The 27,944-nt window shown below is 47.3% G+C and overlaps 1 protein-coding gene across 2 annotated transcripts in view; it reads right to left on the bottom strand.

Moving 5' to 3' along the window:
• Positions 1–27,944, bottom strand: part of GAB2 (GRB2 associated binding protein 2) — a 222,015-nt gene that overhangs the window by 193,469 nt on the left and 602 nt on the right. Inside the window, exon 1 of one of the 2 annotated variants that reach the window (XM_045020920.1) lies at positions 1,216–1,591. The exons of the other annotated variant lie outside the window; for it this stretch is intronic. Coding sequence (XP_044876855.1) covers positions 1,216–1,287 — 72 coding nt within the window. The 5' untranslated portion in view covers positions 1,288–1,591. Of the gene's footprint in view, positions 1–1,215; positions 1,592–27,944 lie in introns of those variants that run through there. 2 annotated transcript variants of the gene reach the window in all.

The following is a 27,944-nucleotide window of genomic DNA, read 5'->3' as shown; positions in this document are numbered from 1 at the left end:
CAGCACTTGGTGTGGGCCAAGTTCTCTGCTGGTGTAATTCCACTGACTTCCACGGACAAACACCAGCAGAGAATTTGGCTCTGTCCAGGATCCCATCTGAGGTCTGTAGCTATGGAGCTGTGCTCTGCAGTGTGTGTAGGGGGTGGGGGCTGCCCTGGCCTGCAGAAGACGTGGGAAGATCCAAGGGATTTACATCTGTAGTGCTTATTATATGGCCAGTGCTTCCCCCTATCCCCAAGGAGCGGGGGTTCCCAGCTGCTCTAAACCCTCCTTTGTCCGGGACTCCCCAGAGGCACAGCCCGACCCCCTAGGGGAAAGGGGGAGCAGTAGCCCCAAAATGGACACTCCAGCTCCCTCTGATCTCAGCGCCTCATCCACATCCCACCCCTGCTGCCTGCATCCCTCCTAGCAAAGGCTGGGGCGCGATCCTCGCCTGGCATGAAGCCGCCTGCCAGAGCAGGGCTCCGTTGACTCGAATGGCGCTGCCCCGGCTGACACCAGCTGAGCAGCTGCTGTCCTGGGACTGGAGCCCTGGGCTTGGCCTTTGTCCCAGCGGAGCCCCTGGCTCCGCCCACGTGGCTTTCCGCAGCCCCCGGGCCCCGCTTGCAGGCGGCACCACGAACGGGTCCCAGCCTCGCCCTCCTGGCCCCGGCCACTGCTCCGGCCACTCCCGCCCCGAGAATGTGTCCCAGGACCGGCCCCCGCCGCTCCAGCGCCTGCCCGCCCGCCCCGCCCGCCCCCATCCCGGGCGGCAGCGCGCCCCGCAGATCCAGCCCCTGCCGCCTGCATGGGCGTTTGCAGCCGGGGCGGCAGGTGCTGGGACGCGGCGGCGGGGGAGGCTCCTCGCCTGCCGGGAAGCCAGGAGCCGGGTGTCCGCGGCGAGGGGCTGCAAAGGGTCAGTCCCGCCCAGCATCGCCCCCCGGGCTGGGGCTGGTCCCGCCGCGCTGCCGCGGGCGGGCGGCCGGACAGCCCGGGGCAGGGGTCGCTCTCGGGGCGGTGGGCTGGGGCGGGACTGGTCACTGGCCGGCTCCGCTGCGGGGCCCCGCCCTGCCCGGGGCTGAGCATCCCACTGCCGAGGCGAGGATCAGGCCCGGGCTCCCCCGCGGCTGCCAAGCCCGGAGCTCCTGGGGGTCACCGCGGCGCCCCGCCTCCGACTCCCAGCTGAGCGCCCGGCCCCGGGGCACCCCCCGCTCCCGGGCAGCGTGAGCTACTCACGTATCGTCTCAACTTCTTCTCCGGGGGCGACTTGCGCAGCCAGCCGGCGCACACCACTTCCCCGCCGCTCATCCCGGGCTGCCCCGCCGCGGCGCCGGCCGCATGCACCCGGGCTGCTGCCGCCTCGCTACGCGCCCAGCCCGTCCTCCGCGGAGCCGCCCCCGGGGCGCCGCGCCGCCGGGCTCAGCCGGAGCCTCCCCTGGCCCGGGGGGCAGCAGCCAGCGCCTCCGCCCCAGCCTCGCTCGCTGCACGCCGGGGGCTCCTCGTCGCCTTGTCCAGAGACCCTGGGTCGGAGGCTGGGCTGGCTGCGCGGGGCTGACACACGCACCCTTTCAAACCCCGCCAGCTGTTCGGAGCTGGGAAGCAGGAAACCGCCTCTCGCTCCCCACACACCACGCCTCCCTCCCGCCCCGCCAGCCTGTTTGCAAAGATACCAGACTGGCTGGGTTGCAGCTTCGGCTTCCCAGGCAAGGTCAGCGAGGGGATGCTCAGACACGGGTGGGGCTGGGTTTCAGCCCCCGCCCCCTCCACGCCACGCAGAGGTTTTGACACGGCTCCCTGCGGTAGAGGGATGCCCGGTCCGCCAGTAACAACGGGCTGGATCGCCACTAACACAGCAGGTGACAGACTGGATCGAAGCAGGGCTCTGCCTACTGCAGGAGCCTGGCCTCCCTGGACTCCACTACCAGCTGCTTCAGAGGCAGACACCCTGTGGCAGGAGGCGAGGGGATAATCTCCCCCTAGGGGAAAGGCCCTTAAATTATCACCCCCAATAGGTAGAGGGAGCCATCGCAAACAGCCGGGGGGACCAAGAAAAGAGTCTGCACCCTGGGATGCCTGTGACGGCCTCCCTGCAATTAGCATGGGGGGATCGATAACCTGTCATATTATTGATTTTTAAATAATGCCACAGCGCCCATTGAAAGGGGATAGGACTGCTACTGGACTGGTCGCTGGGTTTCATGTGACAGTGTAAATTAGCAACGCCCGGTCAGATCTGGAAATGGTGTACCTTCAAGGGCCTGTTCCTGTTCCCATTGAAACTCCCCTTCACCTCAGTGGTAGCCGGATTGGGCCCTAAATCATTTGCTTTCCCCTTCACCCCCCCCCCCATTCTGAATTTCTTAATGGTTATAAAGACAGTTGCGTGAACTGAGAAGCTAAAAGATGGAAATGGCTCTGATCCTGATTCTCTATTGCCGGGGTCTCTTGGTCCTACATACCTGCAGTACCAAGTTACTAACAGAGCAGCAATGTGATTTAGTGGATAGAGCAGAACAGCCCTGTGCTCTAGTCCTGGCTCTGCCTTAGATCTGCTTAGGCAAATCATGTCACTGCTCAGTGCCTCAGTTTCCCTTTCCATCCTTTGTCTACTTGCCTAATCTTTATGGACAGGGACTGTCTCTTAACATGTTTGTACAGCACCTTGCACAAAAGGGCCCTGAGCTCAGTTGGGGACTGTAATACAAATAAATACTAATAATACTTCGCACTTATACAGCACCTTTCATGTAGGAATCTTCAATCACTGTAGAGTCTGTAATTAAATCTTGCAATGAGGTCGGTATGACACCCATTTCCCAGTTACATGAATTCCTATATTAACAAACGCTACAGCGTTTTGCATCTATTCATCCTGAAGGAGAACACCTACAAGGCAGTCTATGGCATAAGTGAGATCAGAACCTGGCCCAATGTCTTTTATTGCTAATATATGGAGCTATTACGGGGTGTGTGCTAATGATTCATGAGTCAAGACCTCAGTCATACCCCCATATTGACATAGGTGCATTGTAACTGGCCTTAAATCTGATATTACAAAGAATCCTGTCTGGATTTTTATGTTAAGAAGCCCCATCTTACATAGTGTTGATATGTACTATTATATACCATATACCTATACAATGATGCCTCAGGATTAAAGTGGATCAAATAATATTCATAGAATAAGTTATTCAACAAATTTGGTGACATTTTATGGATAAATTATCCCATTTCTCCCCTATTTTTTAATCCACTTTACTGAGCTGGTTAAATCACAAAATATATTTGAACTCATTGCAAAATCCATCCAGATGAGATACCTGATGAATTATTTCCCCATTTCTTGCCCATGTCTACTGAAAAATCTGACAGCACACATCTCAGAGAGCTGTGATCTGCAAGCCAGGTGGAATATACAAAGCTGAAAACACTGCTCTTTCCCTGTCTTGAACATGTTAGGTTCCCTAAAATGAAATACAGGCCACATGCAGACGTAAGCACATACACGTCAGAAGCAAAGATGTTCCTTGGGAAGGCTCTTATCACATGCCTGTCTGATTCTGCTGTGACTCAGTATTGCAAGCCTGAGAGTGGCACACAATTTGGCAATACGTATATGATGCAATATGCGTGTACTCAAGCTTCGAGCTATTTATAGGGCCCTGGACCCAAACTCTAACTCTGGCAAGTGTGTTGGGATACAGAGGAAAGGAGAGTATGTGACATGTGTTATAAGACAGCACAGGTATAAGGGCCTCACACTGGGTTCCCCACGGGCTTGTGTTGTTACCCTTTACACTTGCAAAGCGAAGGCTGTTCTGATGTGGTAGCGTGTGCAGCCACACCGCACGTGGAGCTGACTACCGAAGGTGCAAGCTGCCCTTGCAGCCAGCCGGGGGACTGAACGAGGGGCTGCATAAAGCTCTGGAGCTTGAGCTGAAGAGCCAGCTGCCTTGGCTGAGAGCTGTAACAGACTCATAGCCTTTGTGGAGCGGGCATAGACAGCACACGCTGACCAGGGAGGTTACTGAGGCGGTGGAGAATCAGTATCTGCCAGTAAATCCCGTTGAAGAGGAAGCTAACAGGACTAGCAAGGGAGGCTAGATGTGAGACACGATGATGAGCCTGACCCAGTGGATTGCAGAGTAACAGGAAGGCCACTCCGGACAGCAGGCGCTTACAAGGTAAAGGCTCTCGGTGCCACATGCTAGGCCCAATGAGGTGAGACAACGGTGAAATGGGATGACACCCTCTAGCACAGACTCTCTTATTTATTATCACCACCCTGATCTTACTCCCCGGCATTTAGCTGTATGCGAACTGACATGCCTGGAAATCCGAACTTCTAGGAACCATAAACTCTCACACACTTCCAATTTGTACTTTCAAAATTATTTAAATGAGGAGCTGCGCCATCTACTGGAGGAACGCTGATGCTTCAGGCAGAATAGCTTCCCTCTAGCTCTCCACAGGGCTATTACTGTTTAAGCAATAAGGATAGAGACGCAGGGCATTTCCTGGAGATTAAGGAGCAGGCAGCTGCAGTGCTTTGGGCTCTTAACCCCACTCAGTCGCTAAGCCCTGTGCGGAGATCACTACTTGTGGGATGATGCTGAAGACAGAGGGGAACCAGGTGATAAGAATCAGTCGGGCCATACAGTGTTTCCCTCCTCTCCGATTCTGAGCGTGCGATCGGTCTCACGAGCTACTCACATGGCCCCCCATCACTGTATTGTTTGTTTATTTATTTATCTTGCAGTAGCACCAAGACCGTGCTGTGCTCGGCCCTGTGCACACACAGAACAAAGAGGGCCCCTGTCCCCAGGGGCTTACAATCTATAGGCCCCCTGGACCTCATGCTCTCCAGCGAAGGTATCTTCACCAGCTGCAGGAGATCCACAACAACCACAGGCTTGGCTGGGACTCAGGCAGAATGCCATGGGCTCTGCTCCACCCCAGCATGCCCCCCTCCACACCCACTATGCAGAGTGGGGCGGGGGAATGGGCAGCACAGAGATGCCTGCGCTGGCTCTGTGCCAAACAGAGCCTCTCGTGTGTCAGGGACGATCCTTCCTTCCCCTTTGTGGTAGCTCTCCAGCTGCACTGCACAGCACAGCTGAGGTGGCGCAAAGCAATCAAACCCAGGAGCAAGCCTGGAGCCCTGCATGACTTGTCCAAATCTGTGACAAAACCAGGAACCAACTCCAAGTCCAAAGCCCTAGCTGCATTGCTAGCGGTTAGTCTCCTTGTTTAATTCATTTCCACATTCTGGAAGGCACCTCAGATACTGCAGTGCCAGTGCTGGGTGCCAGACAAGAACTTGAATAGAACTGAACCACGAGACCAGCCTTCCGTCTCTAGTGATGTGCAGCAGCTCCAGCACCAGCGCCCATTTTCCATGCGCTGGGAGGAAAATTAATGCTGAGTGCCCATTAGATAATTGAATGGCTTGAAGCATCCCATGATAGTACATTAAAAAAAGGCTGAGGCATGGCATAGCTCACATGCTGCACTGGCTACTTCATACAGAGAGGGCAGTCTTAGGATCAAGGCCCAGGTTGCCAACTCTGCCACCGGCTTCCTGATGCAGGCTGGCACTGGTAAGTGGAAGCCCTCACTGGCTGATGGCTGTGATGTAAACAGATGGTCTCAGACTCAGCCCACTTCCTGTGTCTCTGGGATGGTAACTGGATGTGTCCCTTCCAGGACAGGCATTGGTGGGGCAGTATGTGAAGGATGCTTGAGCGGCGATGCTGTTCCTGTTCTGCGGATAATGCTGGCCCAGGATGCAGGGCGGCCCATGCCCTCTATTTGAATTGCTCTATTTGTAAATCTACATTTAGCAGGTCCAGTCTAGGGCTCAGGCCTGCACCCATCACTGTACTGGACAGGGGGCCTTTTTGTTCATTTATTTCAGATCATTTTCCCTGGAGATGAACCAACCCTTTGGGCACGAATGCTCTCAAACTTTGGCTCAGCATCAGAACTTTGAGCCTGTGCCTCCTCTCTACGATGGGCGGAACCAAAATTCCAGGTCCAAACACTCCCGACTGGATGCAGATCCAGGCTTGGTAGCTATGATTCAATCTCATTGTCACTTGTCTTGTTTCCACAGGGAAAAAAATGGAAGTGACGCCTGCTTAATTTTGTTTCTCTCAGCATCACTGTAGAAGGCAGAAGCGGAGTGGATAAAAGCAGTAGCCTGGGACACTCAGGCAACAGTTGGTGCTTGTCTCAGTTCTAACCGTGACCTTAAGGATGAAGGTCCCTTCATCTCTCTTTAAACTGTACACTCTTCTGAGACAGGGCTCTGTGCATTTACAGCACCTAGCACAATGGGGGCCGGATCTCAGCTGGGCCTCTAAAGTGTTACTATAATACAAATAATAATAAAGTAGGATAGGAAAATCCATGCAAGTCTCTCCTGCCTTCTTAACTGATCCTGGTATCTTTCTCACATCCCTAAGCATTATTTCGGAAGCAGATGGTGCTCTGTGGCTGAGCAAATAAGCATTTACCCTACTGACACCCAGTGAGGCCTCCCTGCACGTGATCTTGAGAAGTGGCTTCACCCCAAGCTAAGAGCTGTTGTCTGGCTTTTCAGCATAATTGGATCTAATGAAGTTTAATTTTGTTGGTGCTGTAACTCCGAAGACTTTTGTAACTGGATTACTGTCAGCTCAATGATCATGTGCCATTACATCTACTGGTCAAAACAGAAGCCAGAATAAAAACAGATGCTTGTTAGTTTTTTTCCTTTTAATGCCACCCCTTCAGGATATGAGGTTGCACTGTGCATTTCACATAATGAAGTAAAAATTCTATTAGAAAAGGAAGTGGTTGCTGTTCAGGCCTCTCCTAGAGAGTGCAAATAATTTAGAAAATGCTTCTCTACGTTTGTTTCCAATAATAAACCATGCATAGGCCTTACATCTGAAGATCAGGGCAGTTTACAAATATCAATTAAGGCTTACAAGCTCTGAAGCACGTACACATTGTTATCTTTACTATACAATGGGGAAACTGAGGCCGAGAGGTTAAGCAGTAGTCCATGTTCACACAGTGAGTCAGCGGTTGATCAGGATTAAGTCTCAGGAGTCCCATCTTCTGGTCTACGGCACATTGTAACACAGGCAAGAGCAAGGAAGACAGAGAGCCACACCAGAGGTAAGGGCTTTATTAATGGTAACTCAGAGTCAGCGCTGCCACTATGTGTACTGAAACCAACTGTAATAGGCTTAAATGGCCTGATTTTCAGAGCCTTTTCAGCTCCCACTGATGCAGAAGTACCATTCTAGAGTGAGAAAGCCTGTTCTCATGGGATGGCCAGCCAAATCCTTCAGAAGTGACATGAAAGTGCAAAGAGGCAAGGCTTAACAAGATCCAACAGCTAGAAGCTGAAGCTAGATAAATTCTAGAAACAGGGCATTGATTTTTAACATTGAGGGAATAATCTACCTAGGGATGTGGTAGATTCTCCACCTCCTGCGGGTCTTTAACTCAAGACTAAATACCTTTTTCAATGATAGGCTCTTGCTCAATCAGAAGTTATGGGCTTGATGTAGAAGTGACTAGGTGAAATTCTCTGACATGTGCTGTGCAGGAGGGCAGATTAGATCATCATAATGGTTCCTTTTGACCTTAAAATCTGAGTTTGGGGGCTTCAAGTTTAGGGTGTCCAACGTGACGCACCGTAGGTGAAACTGAGCGGGTACTCAGCACTCCCTGACAATCAGGCCCCTTGAAGGTGTCTCAGGCTCAGGCCAAGGCTAGGGTAAGGAGCCAGATTATTGGATGCTTCTCTGTACAATTTCACTCACTTGGACATGCCGAGTTTGCACATGGCCCCATAACTTTGCATAGCAATTTGGAATAATTCATTCCTAAAAAGCAGCCCTTACACACAGCAATTCTCATCCATAGATCTCAACATGATTTTCAGGTGTGGTTAGTATCATAGCGCTCATTCTACAGACCGGCATACAGCAGCCCAAAGAGGTGAAGTGACTTGCTCAAGAGAATACAACTGGTCAATTGAGCCAAGGTCTCTTGACTCCCAGCCCTATGCTCTGGCCTCTAGGCAATGGTTGCTGAGTGGTAAGTGAGGGAGGCCTGAATATAAATACCTCTTTTCAACCAGATGGATACTTTTGAGTTTCTAGTATTCTGCGAAACAAGTGTTTCATCATACTGAATCTCTGAGGGTTTAGCATACACCTTCATCCCTCAGTCAGGGATCAGCGTCCCATAGTGCTAGATGCTGTACAAAGTCACTCACAGCCCTAGAGAGTTTACAATCTAGTCCTGTCATGCAAGTCCTTTGAGAGGTTCATTACCAAATGTGCACATGCTGCTCTTTCAACAGCTGAACTCTTATGCACCCATAAGTCGCCACAGATAAGAAGAGGAGGGTTTGAAAGCATCGCCGGTCTTGTCTGAGGCCACCTCTGTAAACAAGGTCCTCCTACAGGACTTGTGTTGTGGTTGGTATTTTGAGAGTGGGTAAGCTCCGACCTACAGGTTTATACAGAGAACACTGCCCAGGACTGTCAGGGTACGTCTACACTGCATTTAAAAATCTGTGGCAGAGAGAGTCTTAGAGCCCGGGCTTACAGACTCAGGTTCATGGGGCTTGCACTTCAGCCCTAAAACCAGTCGTGTAGATGCTGCAGCTTGGGCTCTGAAACCCTACTCTCTCCCCCTGCCACCCCACCCCACCCCGGCTCCAGCTCCAGCCCAAGCCCAACTGGCTACCTAGCTGTTTTTAGTGATAGGTAGTTTTAGTAGCATGAGCATGAGTCCGTAGTACCCGGCTCTGAGAGTCGCTGGTGTGGGTTTTGAAAGGCAGTGTAGACATATCCTAAGTGGGCAGGTGGACCCACATGGAGAATAGTTATGGAGCAGCCCCACTGGTAAAAGAGAGTCCTTTGTCGGCAACTCCACATGTGTGATATTGTTCAAACTGAGCATGAGAGCTACTCCCTTGCTAGACTCTGACCCAAGAACTAGCACGTTACCAGTTCCTGACATACCAAAGTCTTTTCAAAGGAAAAAAACACTATGGGCCAGCTGGTGTAACTTGGCTTTAAGGATTCACATTGATTTACATCAGCTCAGGATCTGGCCTTATCTGACGTCACTTAGGAAGTAAGGCCTCTAGATCCTCAAAGTTACTGTTGAGCTTAGCTCCCATGTAAATCAATGGGAATTCGGCCCAGATCCTTACAGGTATTTATCATAGAATCATAGGACTGGAAGGGACCTCGAGAGGTCTAGTCCAGTCCCCTGCACTCATGGGAGGACTAAGTATTGCCTAGATCCTCCCTGACAGGTGTTTGTCCAACCTGCTCTTAAAAATCTTCACTGATGGAGATTCCACAACCTCCCTAGGCAATTTATTCCAGTGCTTAACTACCCTGACAGTCAGGAAGTTTTTCCTAACGTCCAACCTAAACCTCCCTTGCTGCAATTTAAGCCCATTGCTTCTTGTCCTATCCTCAGAGGTTAAGAAAATTTTTTTCTCCCTCCTACTTGTAACAAACAACCTTTTACGTTCTTGAAAACTGTTATGTCTCCTCTCAGTCTTCTCTTTTCCAGACTAAACAAACCCAATTTTTTCAATCTTCCCTCACAGGTCATGTTTTCTAGATCTTTCATTGTTTTTGTCGCTCTTCTCTGGATTCTCTCCAATTTGTCCACAATCTTCCTGAAATGTGGCGTCCAGAACTGGACACAATACTCCAGTTGAGGCCTAATCAACGCAGAGTAGAGCAGAAGAATTACTTCTCATGTCTTGCTTGCAACACTCCTGCTAATAGAGTGATGTTCGCTTTTTTTGCAACAGTTACACTGTTAACTGATATTTAGCTTGTGGTCCACCGTGACCCCCAGATCCCGTTCCGCAGTGCTCCTTCCTAGGCAGTCATTTCCCATTTTGTATGTGTGGAACTCATTGTTCCTTCCTAAGTGGAGTACTTTGAATTTGTCCTTATTGAATTTACTTCAGACCATTTCTCCAGTTTGTCCAGATCATTTAAAATGTTAATCCTATCCTCCAAAGCACTTGCAGCCCCTCCCAGCTTGGTGCGTTCTAAGCTCTGCAATGAGAGCTAGGAACGCCAGCTTGCTGTGACTCTGCTTCCCAGCATCACCTCAGGCAAATCACGTACGCTGTCCCTGACCTTGTTTGCACTAGCATTTTGCTTCAGATTTCCCACTGTTGCTCTCAGCCCTGCCCTCCCCTGCCAGTGTGGCTAGACCAATTGTAGCACTAGCACAGAGGCCACCAGTGTTTTAAATCATCACATCTAGAGTTGCTCTGAGCCAGTCTATTGACAGCTTGCCGCTGGCCGCGTTTTCCCCATATGATAATCTTGGGGTTCATTGCACAACAAACCAATGAATGAGAAAAGAATAAAACTTTTAATTCAACGAACTAGAGAGCGTCTGTGGTGAACGACTGCCAACAGCTACGCTGTGTTCTCAACCCCAGCTTCCAAGGCACATCATAAAATTCTATATTCATAAGATTGTCCCTTATGAGGGAACATCTCTAAATTATTATCTTGAACACTGCATCTTCCCTCCTAACCCCTCTGCCATTAGCTCTTATATAAACAGCTAACAACTATCTAATAAAAACACACATTTAATTCTCAACCTATCTAGTACATTACCATAAACCCAATGCATCAAACTGCCTAAAGAGGAGAAGTTACCAGCACATTACTCTGGAGTGAATCTTTACTATTCACTTTCCTCAAATACCCCTTCTCTAGGCAGGTTAGCAAGTCTATGAGTCTTTCAGGATGTTTAATCTCCCTCTCTGATCTTCTCAGTACCAGCTTTTCATTAGAGTCTGAATTGTTCTCTTGTTCCTTGACAGTTTCTCCTTTGTACATTGATGATAAAATATCAATCAGATGGGAAATGCCCGAGTTCACATCTACTGTCAATGTTTTGGAACTTTCTGGGATTATTCTTAGATCCCTTCGATTACATCGAAATGTGTCCCCCTGGTCTGTCTGGACTACGTAAGACCTTGGATGCAGCTGTTCTTTAAGGGCACCCCTTTGGCCCCAAGTATTAGATGTGTGATATGTCAGGCACTCTATCACCTGGGTTAAGAGATGGGAGATCACAGGCCCTTTAGTCAAAATAATATTTCTGCCTCCACTTCTGATTTTTTTTCATTTTCCATATGGTTTCATTGTTGTGAGATTTCAGCAAGTTAACAGTGATTGGTAAATTAGATCTGATCCTTCTTCCCATCAACAGCTGAGCTGGAGAAGAGCCATTCTCCAGAGGTGTACGTCAGTAACCCAATAAAGCTTTATACTAATCACCCCACTGTTGAAGGCTTTTTATAATGTTCTTTATGGTCTGTATAGACCCTTCCATTCAATTGGGGTAATATGGATTTGATATTTTGTGATGAAAATCCCAATCTATGGCAAGATGCCTAAAATCTGCACTGTAAAATTGCGACCCATTATGGCAAAAGACTTCCTCTGGAATTCCACATCTGGAGAAGTTCCCTTCATGTTGGCTATCACTGACTTACTGTTAGTACTGTGCAGTGTGCACACAGTGTGAATAATCCTCTGTGACTATTAAATAATCCTTTGATTACTAGGTAAATAAATCAATGCCTACCTTCTCATAAGGCCTTGATGGAACTGGATGAGGTCTCAGTAGCTTTGCCTATTGGCATGGCTTGTGTATTTCAGCAGGAAAAGCAGTTTCCTACCAGATTAGTAATGTCAGGATTGATCCGCCGCCAGTACAACACCTCTTGTGTGCATCGTTTGTAATTCTCAATACCTAAATGACCCTCATGGATCTTCTGTAGCATTTCTTTTTGGAGGCTCATTGGAATTAGAACCTTGCTGCCCTTGAAAATCACTCCATCTATCCCAGTAAGTTCATGTCTGGATTCCAATAATCTCTTATATTTGGAAAGCAACTGCTTATTTCTTCCGGCCACCCTTTAATTATCATTTCTCTAAGGATCTCCAATGATCCATCTTTCTCCATTTCACCTCTTATTTGTTGCAGTTTCCTGTTAGCTATGGGAATTGACTTTACAATCAGATTCACGTAGGCTTGCAACTCTATCTCTAAGGTCCTCCCTGGTTTTGTAGTGGGAGTCACCACTCTGGAAAGTGCATCTGTAGTGAACACGAATTTACCAGGCATGTAGGTCACAACCAAATCACACTTTTGCAGCTTTATCATCATTCTTTGAATCTTTACTGTACGGTCATTCAGTAGTTTGCCAATTAGTGTTACAAGGGGCTTGTGGTACATTTCAACATCCCCTGTCTGGCCATAAATATACTGATTGAATCTCTCACAGGCAAACAATATTCCTAAAAGCTCATTCTCAATCTGTGTGCATATGGTTTCTGCCTCAGTCAGTGATTTGGATGCATATGACACTGGTTACCAACAATCCTCATGTTTCTGTAAAATCACTGCACCTAACCCAGACTGTGAAGCATCTGCTGAAATTTTAATAAGTCTTCCTGGTGCATAGAACTTCAACACTGGCTCTTGTATCGATTGTTGTTTCAAACCTTCCCATGACTCCTTATGCTCTGCACCCCAACACCATTGATTTTTATTGTCTAGGAGTTTTCTCAAAGCCAGTGCTTTGGTAGGTAGATTAGGTATGAATTTTCCAAGATAATTAACCATTTCTAGGAACTGCTGAACATCTTTCTTTGACTGGGAACATGATATTTCAATGGCTGAAACCTTTCTTCTTGTCAGGTTTTACACCTTTGTTGGAAATAACATCCCCAACAAAAGTCAGTTCTGTACCCCTAAAACACATTTCTCCCTATTCAGTTTGAGGTTTGCAGCTTTAGTTGCATCCAGGATTTATTGAAGTCTACAATCATGCTCCTCTTCCGTTGATCTCCGGATGATTACATCATCCACTGAGGTGTCGACACCATTAATATGTTCATAGATCATGTACAGCGTTGTGGTATACTTCTGGTGCTGAAGCTATGCTGAAGGATAAGCATAAGAATCTTTATATTCCAAATGGGGTATTAAATGTGCATAGCTGTGAGCTTATTTCAGTTAATTTTAGCTGCTAACATCATGAGGATGCATCCAATTTATTGAAATACTGTGCTTTCGCAAATTGAGCCATACACTCGTCTCTTGTTGGTAGTTTGAAATATTCACTTTTTATAGCCTTATTAAGGTCTCTTGGATCTAAGCATGTGTGTAGCTGGCTGTTACCTTTCTCCACAATGACTAGGGAGCTCACCCATTCCGTTGGCTCCTCAATTTTCTGTATTGCATTGCTTCCATTCTTGCAAGTTTGAATTTATCCACATGCAAATGACATCTTTCTACATGGATAGCTAACTGGAAGAACCTGCTTGTTTATCTGGATTGTATGTTCATCCTCCAAGCAACCCAACCCTTGAAACAGGTCATGATATTCCCGAATGAGGGCCTCATAGCCAGGTTCAGTATCTTGTAGTGAAAGCACCTGTTTTACCAGATTGAGTTTTTCATGGGCAGCCAAGCCTAAAATTGGTGTCACCTCCTGAGCACTACAATGAACGGGAATCTGTACATGTTTTTATGGTTAATGCTAGCAATGCACCTCCCCTTCACTGGTATACTTGTTCCAGAATAACCAGTTACTTTTATTTTTGTTGGTCCCAGTTTTGCTCTTATTTTCAGTCTCTTATAACCTTGTTCACACAGAATATTAACCTGAGCTCCTGTGTCCAGTTTCAGTGGAATAATTGTTCCATTCACTGTCGTAGGCAGTATCCAGTCTCTCTCATCAGGCTCGATCCCAGAACGTCTATGTAAAACTCCTCAACATGTTGCCTTCAGCTGAATGCACTTGACGTCCCTGCATTTGGGATCTGCAGCAATTTGCAAAATGATTATTTTCCCCACACTTATGACAGTTTCCAAAAGGCAAAACACAGTTTGGAGCCATGCTGTGATCCACACCTTCCACATAACTGTTTAAACCCAGTCTTCCCCACAGCAGTGGTTTTCACAGGGAGCGGTTCCACTTTTTGATTTGATCCTTTTTGGCTATATTCTTGCATACTTAGCGCATGGATAAACCCCCCTTCTGGTGAATTCAGCTTTTTGGCTTGTGCTGTCACAGTTTCTGCTGCTCTGCATATCTGGAGAGCTTTTTCTAAAGTTAAACCTCCTTCAGGGAGCAGTCTCTCTCACCACATTGTCTTTAATGCCACAAATGATTCCATCTCTAACCAGAGAATCTGTTATCTCACCAAAGTCACAGGTTTTACTGAATCTCCTTAATTCTGTGACATATTGGTCTATGGTGTCTTCAGTTTTTTGCATGCATGTAAAAATTGTCTCTCTCAAAGGTTTCATTCTGTTTTGACATACAATGTTCCTCAAATTTAGTCAGTATTTTGCTTAACTTCATGCTTTCACCTTCTTCAAACTTAAAGTTGTTATTAGGGCTGTAAAGCGATTAAAAAAATTAATCGCACTGTTAAACAATAATCGAATACCATTTATTTAAATATTTTTGGATGTTTTCTACATTTTCAAATATATTTATTCAATTACAACACAGAATAGAAAGTGTACAGTGCTCACCTAATATTTATTTTTGATTACAAGTATTTGCACTGTAAAAAAATAAAATAAATAGTATTTTGCAATTCACCTAATACAGGTACTGTAGTGCAATCTCAATCATGAAAGCTGAACTTATAAATGTTGAATATGTACAAAATAAACTGCATTCAAAAATAAAACAATGTAAAATTTTAGAGCCTGCAAGTCCGCTCGGTCCTCTCTCTTGTTCGGCCAATCGCTCAGACAAACAAGTTTGTTTACACTTGCAGGAGATAATGCTGCCCACTTCTTGTTTACGTCACCTGAAAGTGAGAAGAGGCTTCTCTATTCAATAACAATCCAAAGCAGTGCGGATTGACGCATGTTCCTTTTCATTATCTGAGTCAGATGCCACCAGCAGAAGGTTGATTTTCCTTTTTGGTGGTTTGGGTTCTGTAGTTTTGCAACGGAGTGTTGCTTTTTTAAGACTTCTGAAAGCATGCTCCACACCCTGTCCTGAACAGATTCTTAAATCTTGGGTTGAGTGCTGTAGCTATCTTTTAAAATCTCACATTGGTACCTTCTTTGCATTTTGTGAAATCTAGGCCTGGTTTACCCCGGGGGGAGATCAATCTAAAATATGCAACTTCAAGCGTAGCTGAAGTCGACGTATCTTAGATTGACTTACCTCCCGTCCTCACGGCACGGGATCGACGGCTGCGGCTCCCCCGTCAACTCCGCTTCCACCTCTCGCCCTGGTGGAGTTCTGGAGTCGACGGGGAGCGTGTTCAGGGATTGATTTATCGTGTCTAGATGAGATGCGATAAATCGATCCCAATAGATCGATCGCTACCTGCCGATCCGGCTTCCGGCGGGTAGTGTGGACGTACCCCTACAGTGAGAGTGTCCTTAAAATGAACCATATGTGCTGGGTCACCATCTGAGACTGCTATAACATGAAATACATGGCAGAATATGGGTAAAACAGAGCAGGAGACATACACTTCTCCCCCAAGGAGTTCAGTCACAGATTTAAATTAATGCATTATTTTTTTAAAAAGTGTCATCAGCATGGAAGCATGTTGTCTGGAATGGTGGCTGAAGCAAAAAGGGAAAAATGAATGTTAAGCATATCTGGCACGTAACTACCTTGCAATCCCGGCTACAAAAGTAGGAGTGTTGCCAGCAGATTGAGGGAAGTGATTATTCCCCTCTATTCAGCCCTGGTGAAGCCACATCTGGAGTATTGCGTCCAGTTTTGGGCCCCCACTACAGAAAGGATGTGGACAAATTGGAGAGAGACCATCAGAGGGCAACGAAAATGATTAGGGGACTGGGCACATGACTTACTAGGAGAGGCTGAGGGAACTGGGCTTTAGTCTGCAGAAGAGAATTGTGAGGGGGGATTTGATGGCAGCCTTTAACTATGTGAAGGAGAGTTTCAAAGATTATGGAGCTCTGCTGTTCACAGTGGTGGCAGATGACAGAACAAGGAGCCATGCTCTCAAGTTGCAGTGGGGGAGGTCTAGGTTGGATATTAGGAAAAACTATTTCACTAGGAGGGTAGTGAAGCACTGGAATGTGTTACCTTGGGAGGCGGTGGAATCTCCTTCTTTAGGAGGTTTTTAAGGTCAGGCTTGACAAAGCCCTGGCTGGGATGACTTAGTTGGGGTTGGTCCTGCTCTGAGCAGGGGTTTGGACTAGATGACCTCTTGAGGTCTCTTCCAACCCTAAACTTCTATGATTCTAAGAAGAGGGCAGCATTATCTCCTGTAAATGTAAACAAACTTGTCTGGCTTAGTGATTGGCTGAACAAGGATGATGACTGAGTGGACTTGTAGGTTCTTAAGTTTTACGTTGTTTTGTTTTTGTACACTTTTTTATTTCAGTTACAACACAGAATACAATATATATGGAAATGTAGAAAAATATCCAAAATATTTAATACATTTCAATTGGTATTCTATTGTTTAACAGTGCAATTAAAACTGCAATTAATTTTTTTAAATTGTGAGTAATTTTTTTGAGTTAACCGGATGAGTTAACTGTGATTAACTGACAGCCCTAGTTGTTCTAAATATCTAATGCTTCCTCCCAATAACATGCAAAAAGATTGATGATTGTACTTTATAATTTTTCTCCTCTGCCCCATGGCTGCCAAATACAATACAAATACAAACATTGCATGACAGTTGCAGACTGTATGGAGGTTGCAACACATCCAAGCTTAGCTTTTTTCCCTTCTTAAGCTAGTCAAGCTACTACTGTGCTCATAAAATTCCTACACCAGCCTTTGTTCTTCTCTTTGCTGCTCCATGTGCTCCCCTTTCCTTCACACACAGGAGTTAACCTCACAATTCCTGTAGCTTCCTTCTCACTCAGCACTTCTGACACCATGTGTTACTCTCAGGGTTGGTTAAACAACAAACCAGTGAACGAGAAAGGAATAACACTTCTAATAAAATGAACTAGACAGCTTCTGCGGTGAACTGCTGTACTCAACTACGCTGTGTTGTTCTCCACCCTGGCTAGCTGGGCACATCTCAAAATTCCTATCTTCACAATATACTGTGCCATTAAATTATCATCTTACACAAACATCTCTGTACACCTCAGCAGAGTTGCACCAGTGTTAAAGCAATGTCTGAGATGTGAAGGAAAATGGTTGTATGAGGCGGAGCTGTGTATAATTTCTTTAGCTGTAAAACACAGATGACAACTCTACTTCACATAGGGGTGTCTGGCTTACTAACCACAACACTTACCACTTACACCAGGCTCGGCAGCTTCACAGACATTAACTAATTGGTATTCTAGGGCTCTGAAGGCAAAAGGCACTAGAGAGGTGTCATTACAAAGCCCTGGCTTCTATAGAATGTAGTTACTTTCCCTGCGACTTTAATTCCAGAGTGGCTTGGGAATCATGGGGGACTCTAAAGAATAATCCAAGACAGAAAGAAAACCAAGGAGGAGAAGGTTTGCTCCAATGAGTCATAAAAATGGTTACGCACCCTTTTTGTAACTGTTGTTCTTCGAGATGTGCTGCTCATATCTACTCCAGTTAGGTGTGTGCACGTGCTGCATGCATGGCTGTCAGAAACTTTTTCCTAGCAGCTACCCGTCGGGCCGGCTGCGGAGCCCCCTGGAGTGGCGCTGATATGGCGCTCTATATACAACCCTGCCAGCCCGACCCGCCTTCAGTTCCTTCTTGCCAGCAACTCCGACAGAGGAAGGTGTGTGTGTGTGTGTGTGGGGGGGGAATGGAATAGATATGGAGCAACATATCTCGAAGAACAACAGTTACAAAAAGGGTGAGTAACCGTTTTTCTTCTTCGAGTGCTTGCTCATATCAATTCCAGTTAGGTGACTCCCAAGCCTTACCTTGGAGATGGGGTCGGAGTCAAGGTATTGCAGATCAAAGAACCGCTCTGCCAAAGGTTGCATTGTCCTGAGATTGGTGGACGATGGCTTAGTGTGATGTAAAGGTGTGCATTGAAGACCACGTAGCAGCTCTGCCAATCCCTTGAAGAGGTACATGGGCCCAGAAGGCTGTCAACGAGGCTTGTGCCCTTGTGGAGTGAGCCGTAAATGGCAGGTGGAGGAACCTTCACTAAGTCATAACAAGCGTGAATACATGCCGTGATCCAGGAGGAGATCCGCTGGGAAGAGACTGGGAAACCTTTCATCCACTCTGCTAAAGCGATGAACAACTAGGTTGTTTTGCGGAACGGCTTCGTTCGGTCTATATAGAAAGTGACAGCCTTTCTAACATCCAACAAATGCAGCTGCTTTACATGAGGCCTGGCGTGTGGTTTTGGGTAGAAAACTGGCAGAAAAATGTCCTAACATGAAAGCAGGACATGACTTTGGGAAGGAAGGCTGGGTGAGGTCTAAGCTGTACCTTGTCCTTATGAAAAATAGTGTACAGAGGCTCAGACGTGAGGGCCCGCAGCTCAGACATGCATTGTGCTCAGGTGATGGCCACCAAAAAAGCAACCTTCCAAGAGAGGTAGAGGAGCAAACAGGAAGCTAACAGCTCGAAGGGAGGACCCACGAGGCAAGAAAGGACTAAATTAAGGTCCCAGGCTGGAACAGGGGGGCTTCCTCGGGGGATGAGTCTTCTCCAGAACTTTCAGGAAGCGTGCCAAGATGGGGTGCGCAAACACCAAGTGCCCAGAAACACCCGGGTGAAAAGCCGATATAGCTGCGAAAATCGACCTTGAGAGAACCGAATGCCAGGTGCTGGTCCTTCAAGTGCAGGAGATAATCCAGGATACACAGGATTGAAACCTGGAGTGGAAGCACCTGCCTTTGGGCACACCAGATAGAAAACCTTTTCCATTTTACTTTGTAAGTGGTACTGGTAGACGGCTTGCGGCTCTCCAGAAGCACTTGCCTCACCAGTTGTGAACAGGCGACCTCTGCCTGGTTCAACCACAGATCTTCCAGGTCATGAGGTGGAGTGACTGAAGGTCTGGGTGAAGGAGATGGCCAAGATTCTGTGAGGTGAGGTCGGGAGCGAGAGGTAGATGTACCGGGGACTGGACCGACAGGTCCATGAGGGTGGGATACCAGCACTGGCGAGGCCAAGCAGGAGCCACCAGTATGACGTCCGCCTTGTCCCTGAGGACCTTGAGAAGCACCTTGTGGATGAGTGGAAATGGTGGGAAGGCATATAACAGTTGACTGGACCATGGAATCAGGAACGCATCTGCGATCGATCCTGGGCTGTGACCCTGGAAGGAGCAGAAGGTTGGACACTTCCTGTTGGCCCGCGTGGCGAACAGGTTGATTCAGGGAAACCCCCAACTGCGGAAGATGGAATGGATGATGTCCGGACGAATCGACCACTCGTGCATAAGGAACAGTCTGCTCAAGCTGTCCGCCAGCACGTTCTGAATGCCCGGCAGGTATGAAGCCTAGAGAAGGATGGAGTGAGGTAGACAAAATTCCCACAGTAGGAAGGCTTCCTGACAGCGAGGAGATGATCGGGCTCCACCTTGCCTGTTTATATAAAATATGGCCGTGGTATTCAGGACAGAAATGCTTGGCACGCAAGGTGTATCACCCTGAGCTCTTTGATGTTGATATGCAAAGCCAGTTCCTCTACCTGTCACATTCCCGGAGTCATCAGGCTCCCGAGATGCGGGCCCCAGCCCAACGCAGACATGTCCGTTACCAGAGTCAAGGTGAGCTGGGGAGGGTGGAATGGAAACCCGGCGCCCACCATGCGGGGGTCCAGCCACCATCGTAGGGAATCGAGGGTATGCCTCGGAACGGTCAGCACCATGTCCAGACTGTCGCAGCCCAGGCGATACACGGACGCGAGCCATGCTTGCAGAGGCCTGAGTCGCAATCTGGCGTGCTGCACCACATAGGTGCAGGATGCCATGTTGTCCAGCAGCCTGAGACACTGCCTCGCCATGGTGGGAAGGCTGCAAAGGCTGCTGATTATCTGCGAGGGGGCCAGATGCCGTGCCTCTGAGAGGAGCGCTCTCGCTTGATTGGCATCGAGGACGGCCCCAGCGAACTCTATTCTTTGAGTCGGGGTGAGGACGGATTTGCTGACATTGAGAATGATGCCTAAGCGTTCGAATGTGTCTCTGACCATTCGCTCCTGCGATTCCACCTACTGACAAAAGCGGCCTTGGAGGAGTCCAGTTAAGGGTAGACATGCATGTGATGGTGGCAAAGGAAGGCTGCCACGACCACCATGCATTTGGTGAAGACACAGGGAACTGTGCATAGACCAAATGGGAAAGCTATTGGGGGGGGATAGCTCAGTGGTTTGAGCATTAGCCTGCTAAACTCAGGGTTGTGAGTTCAATGCTTGACAGGACCATTTAGGGATCTGGGGCAAAATCAGTACTTGGTCCTGCTAGTGAAGGCAGGGGGCTGGACTCAATGACCTTTCAAGGTCCCTTCCAGCTCTAGGAGATAGGTATATCTCCATATATTTTTAAATATTTGAACTGATAATGCACCTTGTTTACCACAAAGTGGAGGAACCATCTGTGAGACGTGGCAATAGATACGTGAAAATAGGGATCCTTCATATCAAGGGCAGCATACCAGTTTCCTGGATCCAGAGAAGGGACGATTGTGCTCAAGGAGACCATGTGGCACTTCAACCTGACAATGAACTTGTTGAGCTCCCTCAGGTCTGGAATGGGCCTTAGGCCTCCCTTTGCTTTGGGGATAAGGAAGTAACAGGAGTAGAAACCCTTGCCTTTGAGCTCCTGGGGCACCTCCTCCACTGCTCCGAGAGCGAGGAGGGTCTGAACCTCCTTTTTGAGAAGTTGCTCGTGAGAGTGGTCCCTGAAGAGGGACGGGCAAGGGGAATAGGAGGGTGGGGAGAAGCAGAAGTGGACAGAATATCCTGCCTCTACCGTGTGGAGCACTCACCGGTCCGACGTAATAAGGGACCATGCACGGTAGAAGCGGGATAGATGGTTCAGGAAGGGAGGATAACTGGCCGGGTTGTGGACTGGTAATCCCTCCTCGTGCGCACCTTCAAAAGGGGTGCTTAGGGCCTGGAGGGGGCTTGGACTGTCCCTGTCCCTGCCCAGAAGGAGGGCGCAATGGCCTACACTGACTATATCTATTCTTCCTGCGGGAGAAGTCCTGCCTGGCCTAGCAGGAAAAGACCATTGCTGGGTGGTCTGTGGTTTGAAAGGCTTCCTTTGAGTCACTGGGGTATGCATGGCGAGGGATTTTATGGTGTTATGGGAGTCCTTCATGCTATGCAGTCTAGAGTTTGTCTGCTCAGCAAACAGGCCCTGGCCATTGAACGGGAGGTCCTGAATTGTTTGCTGAGCTTCTGGAGGGAGACCTGAGGATTGGAGCCAGGCATTGAGTCTCATCACGATACCCAACGCCAGGGTACGCGCTGCTGAGTCCATGGCATTCAAAGAACCCTGGAGGGAAGTCCGGGCTACGATTCTGCCCTCCTCAGCGATGGCCCCCTAGTTCAGCCCTTGACTCGGATGGGAGAAGCTCTTTGAACTTTTGAATCGCAGACCACGAATTGTAACTGTATCTGCAGGGTCAGCAGGGGCCCACACCCAAATCAAGATGCCTTGATTTGTTTGGGAGAAAGGTTTATTCAACTAGACGAGACCGATTAACTAAGAATGGGTAACTATATACAAAGATAAGCAGAAGAACTAGGGATTAGTGGAGCACTTGCGAGCAAGAGCCCACTGTTCCAGCAACCGTCACTGGTGGTAAGAAGGACCTGAAGGGGGGTCGGGCTGGCAGGGTCGTATATAGACCGCCGTTACTGGCACCACTCCAGGGGGCTCCACAGCCGGCCCGACGGGCAGCTGCCAGGGAAAAATTTCCGACAGCCGTGCACGCAGCGTCCGCACACACCTAACTGCAATAACTGATATGAGCAAGCACTCGAAGAACAAGTTATAACTACAACTGCCTTGTCTTCATAGGATTTTAAAAGAGTTTAAAAAATGTGCCCTTTTTTCCTAGTGAAGACATGGCCCAAGGGGCTACGGGCCAGACCCTCAAAGGAATTTAAGATCCTCATTGTGATTAGTTTCAATGGAAGTTAGGAGCCTAAATACCTTTGAGGCTCTGCACCTAAAAGACTAGTTTTCTGTGTTCTGTTCCTGGCTCTGCCTCTGACTTGCTGTGTGAATTTAGGCGAATTAGCTAGGGCTGAGGGGTAGGAAGCTGGCAGACTGAGACCCACTGCCTCTCGCGTCCACCAGTGTTGTCTCATTGTTTCCTTGTTCTCGCTCCATCTGTCAGTCTCCACCTGTTGTCTCTTGTCCAGGGGCTGCTCTAGACATTTCGCCGCCCCAAGCACAGCGTCATGCCGCAGGAGGCGCTCTGCCAGTCGTCGGTCCCGCGGCTCCAGTGGACCTCTGAGCCGCGGGACCGGCGGACCCTCCGCAGGCATGCCGCCGAAGGCACCCTGCCTGCCGCCCTCCTGGCGGCTGGCAGAGCGCCCCCCACGGCTTGCCGCCCCAAGCACGCGCTTGGCGTGCTGGGGCCTGGAGCCGCCCCTGCTCTTGTCTTATACTCAGATTGTAAAATCTTTGGGGCAGGTCCCATCTTTTTGTGGAGCTTGTACAGTGCCTGGCACAGTGGGGTTCTCGTCCATCTCTGGGGCTCCTAAGTGCAACTGCTCAACACTCAGGGAACTCAATACTTTCTGCAAAAGCAGGTCATGTTGAGGGTTCAGATGGCGGGCGCCCACAAAATGAGACACCAAAATCACTGGTCCCTTTTGAAAATGTAGGCCTACGTCTTCACAGCACCGTGCAAACGGGAATGCTTGTAAAATGGCCTGAGAGTCTTGAATGAACGGCAGTAAATAAATGTACAACAACATTATTGGTGAACCGAAGAGCAAAGACCACAAAACAGATTTAGCAAATAAATGAAAGTTTACTCTTTATTTTCTTTGCAGCAACTATTCTAAACAAAATTTCATTGTAAAATTAATAAGAAGTTATTAAATGTATTACCACATTCTTATTGAAACCAGAAGAGCTCTCAAGAAATTATAATAAGAGAAAACACATTTTAAACCAGATCAGTTACAAACATTCAGCATTGCTCCTAGTGGAAGAATCAAACTAAAGGTAAATGGAGAGGGATGATCTTGTGGACAAGACACGGGGCTTGGAATCAATTCCTGGCTATGCCACAGATTTCCTACACCTCCTTGGGCAAGGTGCTTAGTCTCTATGTGTCTCAGTTCCCCAACTATAACGGGGACAATAATACTTAAAGATTTTAAAGTCTGAAGGGACCATTATGCTCATCTAATCTGACCTCCTGCATTGGGGGAAAGGGATAGCTCAGTGGTTTGAGCATTGGACTGCTAAACCCAGGGTTGTGAGTTCAATCCTTGAGGAGGCCACTTAGGGATCTGGGGCAAAAATTGGTCCTGCTAGTGAAGGCAGGGGGCTGGACTCGATGACCTTTCGAGGTCCCTTCCAGTTCTAGGAGATTGGTATATCTCCAATTATTATAGCACAGACATGGAAATCCACCCAGCAATTTCTGCCTCAAGTCCATAACTTCCGGTGGAGCTACAGCACGTCTTTTGGAAAGACACCTAATCTTGCCCTTCTACGACTCTTTGTCTGCCTTGCCTAGTTTGACTGCAAGCTCTATGTGCGCAAGGGATGTCTCCTTACTATGTGCTAGTACAATGTCTAGCACGATGCAACCCTAATTGCTGATAGGGCATCTAGGCACGACTGTAATACAAATAACTCTAATAATAGTTTGAGTAGCAACCACAATCCGATGAAATGGGCTGTAGCCCACGAAAGCTTATGCTCAAATAAATTTGTTATTCTCTAAGGTGCCACAAGTACTCCTGTTCTTTTAACCACAAAACAGTATCTGACCTCCTGCTCAGACCCATGTCTAGCCTGCTGTGACAGGTTCAGTCACAGAGAAACCCTTGAGATTGTCATCTGATGTGCTGAGATTAAGTCTGAGCCTGTTTTCCCTGCCAGTTTAGGACTCCAGAACCCTGCCTTGTTGAACCAGACACACTAGCCTGCTGCAACACAGACCCAGGTCTGGTCCATGCCCCCAAAGCTGCAGACTTTAACCAAAAACTGCTCAGCAAGTTTCCCATCTCCAGAACCCAGACACCCAACCAAGCCCAAATAAATCCATTTTACTCTGTATAAAGTTTCTACAGGGTAAACTCATAAATTGTCCGCCCTCCATAACACTGATAGAGAGAGATATGCACAGCTGTTTGCTCCCCCAGGTACTAATCACTTACTCTGGGTTAATTAATAAACAAAAGTGATTTTATTAGTATAAAAGGTAGGATTTAAGTGGTTGCAAGTAATAACAGACAGAACAAAGTAAGTCACCAAGCAAAGTAAAGGAAAAACTCACAAGTCTAAGCCTAATACATTCAGAAACTGATTACAGGTAAAATCTCACCCTCGGAGATGTTCCAATAAGCTTCTTTCACAGACTACACTCCTTCCTAGTCTGAGCCCAATCCTTTCCCCGGTACAGTCTTTGTTAGATACAGAAGACATCTCAGGTGGAAAGCTGGGGTGTTCTCATGACTGGCAGCCCCTTTGTTCTGTTCCACACCCTTTTATAGCTTTGGCACAAGGTGGGAATCCTTTCTCTCTCTCGGTCCCCACCCCTCCTTCTAAAAGGAAAAGCACTACGTTTAAGATGGATTCCAATATCAGGTGACATGTTCACATATCCTGTGAGACCCCAGCCTCCATTCGTCCAGGGCTGGACTGCACATACACAGGAAGGTTTGCAGGTAAATAAACCATCTACACCCAGTTGTCCTAGTCAATGGGAGCCATCAAGATTCTAAACCACCATTAACGGCCCACACTTTGCATAATTACAATAGGACCTCAGAGTTATACTTCATATTTCTAGCTTCAGATACAAGAATGATACATGCATACAAATAGGAGGAATATATTCAGTAGGTTATAACCTCTGTAATGATACCTTACAAGTGACCTTTTGCATAAAACATATTCCAGTTACATCATATTCACTCAAATATATTTCCATAAAACATTATGGAGTGCAACGTCACAGTCTGGGCACGACTGTAATACTATAATAATACTTTGAGTAGCAACCACAAAACAGTATCTGAACTCCTGCTCAGACTCGTGTCTAGCCTGCTTCTGAAACAACTGGTACAGAACTCTTCTGTGGAATTAAACATACCTTTCTCCCATCGGGATCATAAAATCAAACTTTATGATCCTTTGAAAGGTGCAGCTCTGCAAGGAGCGATGAGATAAAACAATAAGCTCAGCCTTGAGAAGTAACGATCTCTTGTGGCCCCCGTAGCTTTGGGAAGAGCAGGGAAATGATGACTGCCAGTCTTTATATAAAATATCTCCCTTTTCCCCTCCAGTCCCATTTTGTAGTGTTGAACCTCAGAGTTAGGAACTGACCAGTCAACCACATACCTCATTTGGATCTGGAAGCACGCAATCAGGCAGCAGCAGAGACAAAAAAGAAGGAAGAAGAAAAAGAAAGCAAATACAGTACTGTGTTAAATGTAAACTACTATAAAAATACAGGGAAAGTTTAAAAGAAGATTTGACAAGGTAAGAAAACTAAGAACATAAGAACATAAGAACGGCCGTACCGGGTCAGACCAAAGGTCCATCTAGCCCAGTATCTGTCTACCGGCAGTGGCCAATGCCAGGTGCCCCAGAGGGAGTGAACCTAACAGGCAATGATCAAGTGATCTTCCTCCTGCCATCCATCTCCATCCTCTGACGAACAGAGGCTAGGGACACCATTCTTACCCATCCTGGCTAATAGCCATTTATGGACTTAGCCACCATGAATTTATCCAGTTCCCTTTTAAACATTGTTATAGTCCTAGCCTTCACAACCTCCTCAGGTAAGGAGTTCCACAAGTTGACTGTGGGCTGCGTGAAGAAGAACTTCCTTTTATTTGTTTTAAACCTGCTGCCTATTAATTTCATTTGGTGACCCCCTAGTTCTCGTATTATGGGAATAAGTAAATAACTTCTCCTTATCCACTTTCTCAACATCACTCATGATTTTATATACCTCTATCATATCCCCCCTTAGTCTCCTCTTTTCCAAGCTGAAAAGTCCTAGCCTCTTTAATCTTTCCTCGTATGGGACCCTCTCCAAACCCCTAATCATTTTAGTTGCCCTTTTCTGAACCTTTTCTAGTGCTAGAATATCTTTTTTGAGGTGAGGAGACCACATCCGTACACAGTATTCGAGATGTGGGCGTACCATGGATTTATATAAGGGCAATAATATATTCTCCGTCTTGTTCTCTATCCCCTTTTTAATGATTCCTAACATCCTGTTTGCTTTTTTGACCGCCTCTGCACACTGCGTGGACATCTTCAGAGAACTATCCACAATGACTCCAAGATCTTTTTCCTGACTCGTTGTAGCTAAATTAGCCCCCATCATATTGTATGTATAGTTGGGGTTATTTTTTCCAATGTGCATTACTTTACATTTATCCACATTAAATTTCATTTGCTTTTTTTTTTCATGTGCTTGCATTTAAATTAAGATGGTTACAGTAAGCATTTTTCTTCTGCACAGAAAAGTTTCAAAACTGAGTTAAGCCAAGGTTCAGTTGTAAATTTCTAAAAGAACCACCATACCATTTTGTTCATAGTTACAAACATTTCAAAGTTATGAACAACTTCCATTCCCAAGATGTTTGTAACCCTGAAGTTCGACTGTAATTCTCTTTTGGTCTACGGGGCAGGCAGAGACCACAGCAATAATCAATGTTATTGGGTTTTACTGGCACAGAAACATCATTTATTATTTATTTAGCCCTCACAACCACCCATTAAAAGGAAGCATCTGTCCTTTGCACATGACAATTCTCAACCCCCCATGGAACAGATCACTTCTGTAACCCCCTGCTCCCACTTCTACAGCACCTAATACTAGCCCACAGCCAAACCCATATTTAACATCTCTGATCAGAGCTTTGCTAGCCCCTCACGCCTGGGGAAAACCAATGGGCCCCCAATGGCCTATCAACTACAGCTATTATGGGCCAAGCAGGGGAGTGGGTTCCAAACCCATGTCCCCTGCCAGCTGCCCTATATGCTAGTGCGGCGCTAGTGCAGGTGCTCCTGTCAATGGTAACTGTGGCAGTTTTGCACAGGGAGCTTGTCTGTATTTGGGAGACATGGCTGTCTTTTTTTGTCCTATGCTTGTACAGCACCTAGCACAACGAGATCCTGGTCCATGACTGAAGCAGTTAGGCCCTACCATTATACAAATACTAAATAATAATAAATGGGAGAAGGCAATCTTTATGATAGATGGGCCCCAGCTCCCAAGCTGGTTACTAAGCCCCTGTAATATTTAGAAGTGAGGAAGCTAAAATATTTTTTTATTTTTTAAAAATGAAAACTGAATCTAAAAGTCTCTCTTCTCTGGATAGTCTGGAAGAAACACAGTATCCTCACCTCTGTAGCCTTTGTGGACTCTCCCGATGTTCAATATTCCTATGCAGAAGCTCTTGGCCGCAAGAGTTTCAGTATATCAGTGTTCAGAATTGATAGCATTATTTTTATTATTGTTATTTGCATAGCTTCAAAATTCCTCTCCCACAATTCGGTGCCAGTTTCCACGTAAGCAGTTTTTGTGGACAACTAACCCAGTTTATTAAACGCATTGAGTCTAACCTCAGGCCACTGGATTGCTGACAAACCTGAGACGTGGCAGCGATGGCTTTGCAGGCATTGAACCCCAAATGGCTCGCTGACTGACTCTGTGATTTGTGGTTGCATGCAGTGTCTGGGCTGGAGACCCAGGCATGAGAGCCAATTTCTTTACTGCATTCAAAAGCCCCCAGTTTCACTTGCCTT

Source organism: Mauremys mutica, chromosome 1, assembly GCF_020497125.1.
Source record: "Mauremys mutica isolate MM-2020 ecotype Southern chromosome 1, ASM2049712v1, whole genome shotgun sequence".
In the NCBI taxonomy this organism is placed as follows: domain Eukaryota; kingdom Metazoa; phylum Chordata; order Testudines; family Geoemydidae; genus Mauremys; species Mauremys mutica.
Note: the sequence above shows the minus strand (reverse complement) of the source record. Positions and strands in the feature narration are given on the sequence as shown.